Source organism: Hibiscus syriacus, unplaced genomic scaffold, assembly GCF_006381635.1.
Source record: "Hibiscus syriacus cultivar Baekdansim isolate YM2019G1 unplaced genomic scaffold, ASM638163v2 tig00112738_pilon, whole genome shotgun sequence".
Lineage (NCBI taxonomy): Eukaryota > Viridiplantae > Streptophyta > Magnoliopsida > Malvales > Malvaceae > Hibiscus > Hibiscus syriacus.
In genome coordinates this window covers 4716865-4727473 of record NW_024063392.1, presented here as the reverse complement: position 1 = coordinate 4727473, position 10609 = coordinate 4716865, and the positions used below count along the sequence as shown (strand labels likewise).

The following is a 10609-nucleotide window of genomic DNA, read 5'->3' as shown; positions in this document are numbered from 1 at the left end:
TACTAAAAAAAAGAAGTAGCGTACAATGTAATTGTATGTGCAATATTATTTTTTTCGAATTTTAATGCATGTAGGAAAAGAAGCAACGTGAGAGGAAAAATGCTAATCAACTCTAAGGTGGTGTTTGTTTTTGCAGAGGTAAAAGGTCTGCAGTCTGCGAACCACATCTGCATGCATCTGCAGCAGAAGAGGTGGACCAAAAGTCTGCAGTCTGCAAGAAGAAGACAATTTATTTTTTAACGTCTGCAGACTGCTAAAATAAACTGAAATATATATAAACTGATTTTTTAAAATTAAAAGAGTTTTGCAATACTGAAATTTAAATAATTTTAGTTTTATAATACTGAAATTTAAATAATCCATACAACTACAATAATAAATTTTTAAAAATAAATCAATCCATATTTTAAAATAAATCAATCCATATTTTAAAATAAAATTTTCCATATTTTAATATAAATCAATCCATATTTTAAAATAAAATTTTTCATATTTTAAAATAAATCAATCCATATTTTAAAATAAATCAATCCATATTTTAAAATAAATCAATCCATATTTTAAAATAAAATTTTCCATATTTTAAAATAAATCAATCCATATTTTAAAATAAATCAATCCATATTTTAAAATAAAATTTTCCATATTTTAAAATAAATCAATCCATAATTTAAAATAAATCAATTCATATTTTAAAATAAAATTTTCCATATTTTAAAATAAATCAATCAATATTTTAAAATAATTTTTTCCATATTTTAAAATAAATCAATCCATTTTTTAAAATAAAATTTTCCATATTTTAAAATAAATCAATCCATATTTTAAAATAAATCAATCCATATTTTAAAATAATTTTTTTCATATTTTAAAATAAATCAATTAATATTTTAAAATAAATCAATCCATATTTTAAAATAAATCAATTCATATTTTAAAATAAAATTTTAAAATAGATTTAAATAATTTTAATTTCTTTGAAGACGTTTGAAGACATAAAACCATGTCTGCACCAAGAAGACCTCGCGTAGACGTTAGAAGAGCTTATGTCTTCTAAAAAACAAACAGTCTGCGAAGCTCAATGTCTGCACGTGGTCTGCGCGGCGCAGACATAAAAACTTTGCAGACCTTACACAGTAAAAACAAACACCACCTATCTCTTGAAGGTTGCGGAAATGATCTCTTCTACTCTGAATAGTGCATTGATACATATGGAGATAAAGCAAAGGAGTTTGTGTTTAGCCTTCTATCACTGCCTGTCATTGTACTTATTTTTGTTATGTGATTAAAGGTGAGTAAAATTCAATTTGATTTGAAAAAAAAAATTATACTCGATTTAATGTTAAAAACCTTTATTTAATTTGACTTAATTCAAAAAAATTAATAGATTTTTAGTTATAAAATAAGACTCAAATAACTCGATATTTTTAATAATTAGTTAATTAATTTTCAAGTTCAAGTTGAGTCATTCGAATCTGTATGATATATGTATATCACATGTGAAAAAAATATTTTGTATGTGATTATAAAAAAAACTATTTATATTGAAATCAATTAATATCATAAAATAATAAATATTTATAATTATATTTAAATTTAAACTCTAACGACTCAATTTGAATTTCATAACTCATCTGGACTTGAAAAATTTTAACTAAAATTTGACCTATAAAATAGAACTTCTCAACTTGATTAAGTTTAAATCTTTTAATTGATTGGATTAACTAAATAATCAACCCTAAATGTGATACACCAAATCTTATTATTATTATATTTATTAAAATTTTAAACATGGTATATGTTACTCTATTTTTTTTGCTAGTATAATATATAAGAGTGATATATTAAAGACTTATAATATCAATCTAATTATGTTTTATTTGAACTTTAAATTTTAGAATTTAAATTCAACTCATATTTTAAGCATACTTAATATTCTTATTAAAATTTATTTTTTCAACCTAAGAAATTTATCAGAAAATCATTCTGGACGAGAATTGTTTAGACAAATAATCTCAAATTACAATGTCTTTTTGTAAGAAGAATACAAAATCACAACGATGAATGATGATTCAAAATTTATAGCTGCTTCATCTTCTACCCAATCATGCAAAAGAATCTGTCATGATATCTTTTTATTGTCATAACATGCAGACAAATTAAAAGCGAGGGAATTAGCTCATAAATGAAGAGATAGATCAAGCTTTTGATCTTTGCCCTTGTATTCATCTATGCCAATGGATTGATCGTCACCCTGATGAGCCAACCCTCCATTGCACCGTATGCTCCTCTGCCAATCCAAGTACTCCCGCTCGTCTTCCTCTAATCGAACACGATGATCTACACTGCCATCGAACCTGGTAGCAGCACCATTCGATCCGAACCCATCCGAGAAATACCGGAAGTTAGCAGCGTGAGCTGCTATATACATCGGAGAGTGAAAAATGCCTAACTGGTGGTGGCTCGTCGGGGTTGCATAAAAGAACGCCGGAGAAGAAGACGAGAAACTGCTGGTCGGTCCATTTTCGGATGCCTTTTTAGCCTTCCTTACGGCGATCCTTTCCTTCTTGTGAGCGTTTTGATGGCCTCCAAGTGCCTGAGAGCTGTAGAACTTTCTTGAACAGAACAGGCAAGAGAAAACCCTGGTTGTTCCATGTTGGCTTTCTTTATGATCTTCTTGCATAGCGGTGGAGAGTGAAGGAACTGGGATAAACAAGTGTGGGAGAAGTGAAATAAGAGTGATGTAATAAGGAAGGGCAAGGAAGATGGTTCAGAGAAGTGGGAGTTGTGAAAAGAGTTGGAAAACGTGAAGAGTGAGATGAAACATAATATAATTGTTGAATGGAGGGATGCTTGAGATTGACTGTACATGGGGACTGTATGGGCTTGGGAACTGAAGAGATAAGCATGGGTTGGGAGAAGTATTTTCCAAGACGTTTCTGCATGCTCAGACCAAGTATGGTATTGGTGGGAATAAATGTTTTTGACTTGGAAATATCATAATCTTTCTCCTCTTCAACACCATTTTTTCCTCATACTCTCTATTACTGGAATTGGAGGTAAAATTTATTGGATGATGTGGTTGGAAAAAGATTTGATGGCTTAGGGCGTTGAGAAAATTATTTTCTTAATTAAGGCTGAATGAACAGTGTAGGGGATGTAGATCAGAGTTTTTGGCCATTTTATGAAATTAGTCGGATTGTAGGATGTATTTTGTATGATGTCCGGATCGGTCTATACAAAGCAGCGAGAGACATGTAATATTAAGCTAGAGAATTCGTTGTCTTTCGTGTATCTTCCTAAAAATGTCATTTCTTTTATATTTCTTTCTAAAAACGTCAAATAATCTGACCGATTTCTCTCTTACTTTGTTCATTCCACCCTAGTTGATAAAATATTTTTTCTCATCACCCATCTGAGTCATACTTTTCTCCAAACCATTATCCCACTAATTTTATCATTAGAATTTGGGGTGGGGGGTTGTTTAGGTTTAAAGAAGGGGTTTGGTTTCATATTCTTAAAACATAAGAAAAGGCAGGCACATGGTGGAGAGGTAAGAGTGTCAGAAGAGAGATTGGGAGATGAGTTAGGTGATACGTTGAATTGGGTGGCTTAAAAGCTAAATGTCAGTAGTTTACCCACTTGAGTGGGGTGGCCTTAATAATTCAACCCTTCTCTCTGCCATATTGGCTCAACTCTCCTGGCCTGCTGCTGTCAGTGAATGAGGGCACTAGTGGTGCGGTTCTCCACCGCCAACCCCATGCAAATTGCCGCATTTCATCCATACCTGCCTTTGCATTTTTCTGTACCAAATGTGGTGTGGGCAACCCTATGCTCTTCAACTCCAGACTATTATTTGGTCCCCCCTGTGTTTTGGCTCTACACTTGAATGCAACCAAGAGAACCAATTCACTGCAGCAGTGAGTTATATCATTAAGGTTTTACACTCCAATCAAATGTGGTCTCTATCACTTTTTTATAAAGTTTCAACACCTACAACTTTTTATCTTAAATTATCTCAAATCATTTGATTTAAAGCTCAAGTTTTGATATATGCAGATATGAAGCTATGTTTCGTCTCGGAGACCACAGCCTCTTATTTTTTTTATTAGTAAAAGAATATATATATGGTTAAATCTTAAATTAGAGCTCTTGATTTCTTCTTCTTCTTATTTTCTATAATTGATTATATTTTCTCTCTTTTAACTTGGAATCATGTTCACGTCTTTGAATATATTTAACCTTTAGTTCATCTCAATCTTTTCTGTTTAGTAGGATTATATGTTGTAGATCCATATACAGTATTTTTCAGGCTCAAGAAATAAATTTGTCTTAAAATAGTTCAACTCAGATTATTTTTTTTTGTAGGGGGCAGACAACAAATTTTCCATTTGTTTAAGAGTTAAAAAGGACTAAATCAAATTTTGTGTACTTAAAAATGACCAAAACCGTAATCGAATCATTTAACCAAGGTGGGCCTGTCTGCCCTGAGACTAGGCAAAATTGGTCCAATACAACAAAATGAGAAAATATTTAGCCTAATAGGGAATGTATAAGTTTATTTTGGGATCCACTATATTTATTACAGTGTTCCTATGTCTCGTCAAATAAAGGTAGGAGTTTCAACGTAAAATATATTTTATTCTATTCATCTGGTTTAATATTTAATTATTTTTTTAGAACTCGTCATATCGAAGTGACAAGTTTCATAAAAATAATATTTTTATTAATAACTAGAGTGTTATTTTTTAAAAAAATAAAAAAATAAATGAAACTCGTCATGCTGAGGTGATGACTAATGAGTTCCAACGGTCATATTGATAGATTTTATTAAATAAAAAGAATTAAATGGTGTGATTGAGCAATGGAATGAAGCGATATATCACTGAAAGGTTAAGAAGATTGTAATAGATTTTATTTATAAAAACATTACATTAAACTCTAAACCACAAAACATTACATTTAAGAGATAAAAACAACAAACTATGAACATTCATTAAAAAAACAACAAACCTAACACATTACGTTAATGACATAAATACAACAAATCTTACACACACCTTAAACAATAAATAAAATCATAAACATAACACTATTTTTTTATGATGTTTTAATCCTCATAATCAATAGACTCGTCAGAAGTAATATTCAGTTCTTCAATTCTCCATTTTTTTTCTTGTTTTCGTTCACGTACAAATTGGAACCATGCTTCCGGGTCTCCACCATCTAACTCTGTTTCTTCATCATTTTTCTTAGTTGGTGGATATTTGAGCTGGAAGCAACATCCTCAACTATAATAACAAGGTCGACATCAATGAACTCTACAAAACAAATCGACATTAGATATATAATGATAGTAGCATGTCTCAATTATGCCAGTAATATCAACATCATCGCTTAGATGAAAACCTCGTGCATGATAGTTACAATTTATAATATAATGAATATATTCTTCTATTGCTTCTGAGTTGAACCATTCTTTCTATTTTCAACTTCAACTCGTCAAGTTGAATAGTAGTTTTGAAAGACATGCTTAAAGATTTACAATCATAAAAAAAACAATTGCAAGAATAGTAGCCATGTTAGCAAAAAAAACTCAAGCTTTAGAAGTGCAAGACTCAATTTTTTTTATAGATTTTTTTAGATTTTTTTTTGCTTCAAGTGAGTAAAATAGCTTTTACTTCACACATATAAAAATAGGTTTGTATCAGTCCTTGTCTAGTATAACACTAAAATGAAATGATATATCACTGAAAAGTTTTTGAAGTGAAGTGATTGGACATTGAAAAGTTTTTGTAATTGTGTATTAAATGGTGTATAAGAAAAAAGATGTTTTTTCTGAAATAAAATGATATATCAGTACAAAGTTTCTAAAATGAAGTTATATATCACTAAAAAGTTTCTGAAGTGAAATGATTGAACACTAAAAAGTTTTTGTTATTGTGTATTAAATGGTGAATGAGAAAATGACGTTTTTCTGAATGAAGTGATATATCACTGAAAAGTTTCTGAAATGAAGTTATATATCACTGAAAAGTTTCTAAAGTGAAGTAATAGGGCATTGAAAAGTTTTTGTCATTACGCATTAAATGGTGTATGAGGAAATGACGTTTTAATCCTCATAATCAGTAGACTCGTAATAAGTAATATTTGGTTCTTCAGTTCTCCATACTTTTTCTTGTTGTCGTTCACATACAAATTGGAACCATGCTTCCGAGTCTCCGCCATCTATCTCTGTTTCGTCATCATTTTTCTTAGTTGGTGGATATTTGAGCTGAAGCAACATCTTCTACTATACAAACAAGGTTAACATTAGCAAACTCTACAAAGAAACCAACATTATATATATAATGATAGTAGTATGTCTCAATTATACTAGCAAGGTTGACATCATCACTTAGATGAAACCTTATGCATGATAGTGACAATTTATAATATAATGAAGATATCATTCTATTGCTTCCAAGTTGAACCCTTCTTTCTATTTTCAACTTCAACTCGTCTAGTTGAATGTTATTTTTGAAAGACATGCGTAAAGATTATAATCATAAAAAACTGTTGCAAGAATAATAGCCATGTTAGCAAAAACTCAAGCTTTGGAAATGAAAGACTTAAATTTTTTAGATTTTTTTTGCTTCAAGTGAGTAAAATAGCTTTCACCTCACACATATAAAAATAGATTTGTATCAGTCCTTATCTGATATAACACTAGAATGGAGTGATATATTACTAAAAAGTTTCTAAAGTAAAGTGATTGAACAATGAAAAGTTTTTGTCATTGTGTATTAAATGGTGTATAAGAAAAAGACCTTTTTCTGAAATGAAGTGATATATCACTAAAAAGTTTCTAAAATGAAGTTATATATAACTGAAAAGTTTCTGAACTGAAATGGTTGGACACTAAGAAGTTTTTGTCGTTGTGTATTAAAGTATGAATGAGAAAAGGACATTTTTCTAAAATGAAGTGATATATCACTGAAAAGTTTATGAAATAAAGTGATATATCACTGAAAAGTTTCTAAAATAAAGGTATATATCACTGAAACGTTTTTTAAGTGAAGTAATAGGGCATTGAATTTTTTTTCATTATGCATTAAATGGTGCATGAGGAAATGACGTTTTAATCTCATAATCAATAGACTCATCACAAGTAACATTCAATTATTCAATTCTCCATGTTTTTCTTGTTGTCGTTCACGTACAAATTGGAACTATGCTTCCGGGTCTACATTATATATCTCTGTTTCTTTATCATTTTTCTTAGTTGGTGGATATTTGAGCTGGAAACAACATCCTCAACTATACGAACAAGGTCGATATCAACGAACTCTATATATCACTGAAAGGTTTCTAAAATGAAATGATTGGACAAAGTTTTTGTCATTGTGTATTAAATGGTGAATGAGAAAAGGATGTTTTTCTGAAATGAAATGATATATCTCTAAAAAGTTTCTGAAGTAATAGGGCATTGAAAAGTTTTTGTCATTGTGCATTAAATGGTGTACGAGAAAACGACATTTTTCTGAAATAAAGTATATATCAATGCAAAGTTTCTGAAATAAAGTTATATATCACTGAAAAGTTACTGAAGTGATGTAATTGGCACTATTTTTTTTGCTATTGTGCATTAAATGGTGTATGAGAAACAAACGTTTTTCTCACTACATCAAAACAATTCTTTGGCGACGATTTTTAGGCCCATAACAACATTTTTTAAGCGTCGTTAAAAACACTAATAAGAAGCACCGCTAAAACCGTCATCGTAACAGATCGCGACGTTTGTGAGCATAAAACACCGCAAAAGGTCAAGATCTATAGCGGTATTTTTTACACAAACGTTGCTAATAGTCATGATATATAGTAGCGTTTTCCACACAAACACCGCTAATAGTCATGATATATAGTGGCATTTTTACCCAAACATCACTAATAGTCATAATATATAGATGTGTTTTCCACCCAAACACCTTTATTAGGTATGTATATAGTGTCATATTTTGTCACAAACGCCACAATTGTGTACTTTATTAGTGGCGTTTTATTCGCAAAATGCCACAAAACAATAATTTAATTACACACTAATTAAGTTGAAATACTTAACAATAAAAATATATTAAAAATTTATCCAATAATTTAATTACACACTAAAAATATATCTTGCAAAAGAAAATGCGTATGTCATGTATGCAATGGTGTACAATCATTTATGAAAAGAAAATGTAAGAGAACCATATAGCCGGTTGCTGGAGCTTTTGGAGGAGCTATTCTTAGTCCCTGGCTATTTTAATGTCTTGAAGCGCTTCTAACATTTGAGTTTCTTATATTGTTTTCATCAAGGGAGTCATCGTTGTCCGCATCAAAACCTACTAATCTTGAGGCTATTTTAATGTCTTGAAGCGCTTCTAACATTTTACCTACATTTCAAGCAGAAAAGGACTGTAGATTACTCCTTACATAGATTATATCTAGCTACAAATAGACATTCGCCAACAACATAATGATACAACATAAGGAGAAAATGTCCAGCTACAAGCAAGGGGTGTTGCACAAGCAATTGACAAATATAATGGAGAGCTACAAATAGGCACTTAAACTGCAAAAGAGTTCAAAACGTCATACGGAAACAACATAATGCCTTCAATAATTAACGGGACAAAAGAAGGCAATTAAGTATCAGTCCTACAATGAAAAATTGCTTCCGAATTGACCATGAGAACACCAATGCTCAAACGAAACAAAATCAGGACTTCTTAAAATAAACATATACAAGAATAAGACAATTAAAATCAACTAGATGCGTGGAAGTAGATGTATCTTACTAGTATATTCACAATAGAACTCAGGCTCCCAACAATTAACTACAAGCACAAACTAGTCCTTATCACTTATTTTTGGTGACTTTACCGAAATATCACCCGTACATGTAATAATTACCTGTCAGACATGTTTTCTCCTAATATTATCAATCTAGCACCCTTTCTAACAAGTCGCGGGCGCCACGTCAAGACAGGTGCGGATCGCCATCAGCGCCTTCCAGGGGTTTCTGACACGCGTACATAAGACGCAGATAATGATCTGCGCCTTTCCTTTAATACCCATACCATCCACCTCCCACATTTATGGGAAACTCGTCTACCCCCTCCCTCTTCCCCCAAACACCCCCTCCCTCCCTCTTCCCCCAAACACAACCTCCAAACCACACTCAAATCTCAAATTCTCTCATTCTTCCGAGTATCAATCTTTCTATTAAGAATGTAAAATATTTTTATTGTATTATAATAAATCAATAATTTATTATTTTATTACATTTTATTATACTAACTTTTTATTAATTTTTGTATATATAAAATGGAAGGCAATTTGTTGTTTTTAGATGGTAATCATATCTCGAGGCATTTTACCGATACGGTAACAATTTTAAATTCTATTGTAATTTTAATTATTGTTAATGTTTTATTTATTTATTTTTGTTTAGTAATAGTTTATAATTAATTTCTATAATATTTATTAAATTAGAACAGAGAGCGTGTATTAGATCCATTCATTCGTAACCTTAAGTTAGAGATACCTACTCGTGTATGGTCCTATTTAGTCGACGCTGGATTCGGTTACGTAGAAAAATATGAAGGGCACTGTAACCTTGAATCCAACCTTATTTCTGCATTGGTTAGATGTGGATACCAGAGACACACACATTCCATATTCTGTGTGGAGAGTGCACAATTATATTGGAGGAAGTTTCCATGCATTTGGAGCTTCCCGTAGATGGGGATGTGATTTCTGGGGTGGCGCATGGTGATTGACATTCCTTATGTGAAGAGTTCTTGGAGGTGTCCCACTTAATTTCAAAGGTGGTCGAATTTCGTTAAATTGGTTGGATACAAATTTCAAACATTTGAGTGGTGACACCTCCGAGGAGCAGGTTAAAATATATGCACGGGCTTGCATATTACAGCTCATAGGAGGGATCCTGATGCCCGACAAATCACACAACCAAGTTCATTGTATGTGGTTGCGTCACCTCGCATATTTTTATCATGCTCGCACACTCAGTTGGGGCTCCGCATTTTTAGCATTTCTGTATAGGGAAATGTGTCGAGCTACTGACTATCGAAAAAATGTTATCAGTTGGTGTCTCATTCTTCTCTAGTCTAGGGCATGGTATCACATACCCTTTTTATGTCCGGTGGTGAAAAACCCGTTGTTATTCCTACTATTTTTGAGGTAATTTGAATACTGATTTCGTATATAAATAATTTTGTTTAGTATATAATGAAAATATTTCATTGAATAGGTGGTCAATTGCAAAAAAATATCATTGGCATTTACATGATGAATTGGAAGAAATTAGGTTACTCATTGATCAGAAGGGTGGTACAGATGTATGTATTTAAATATTATTATTTGCTTTTAATTATTGTTATATAATTAGAATATTATTTTGATAAGTATTATATATATTTGTTTTAGTTTCAATGGACTATTTATTCTACTGAATAAATGAGGATTTGTATCTTACATCACTTAAGAGGCCCATTAGATGTCTAGATGACGGTGGTCCCTCTGATATGTTATACTATTATCGAGTGGCATCTTACTGATCGTGTGT

General features: G+C 31.2%; 1 protein-coding gene across 1 annotated transcript; it reads right to left on the bottom strand.

Annotated features, from left to right (window-relative positions):
* Positions 1-2123: 2123 nt before the first annotated feature.
* Positions 2124-2779, bottom strand: LOC120183032 (protein LATE FLOWERING-like). The gene has a single exon (XM_039187830.1). It carries the CDS (start codon positions 2681-2683, stop codon positions 2180-2182), a length of 504 nt encoding a protein of 167 aa, XP_039043761.1. The 5' UTR covers positions 2684-2779; the 3' UTR covers positions 2124-2179.
* Positions 2780-10609: the final 7830 nt, after the last annotated feature.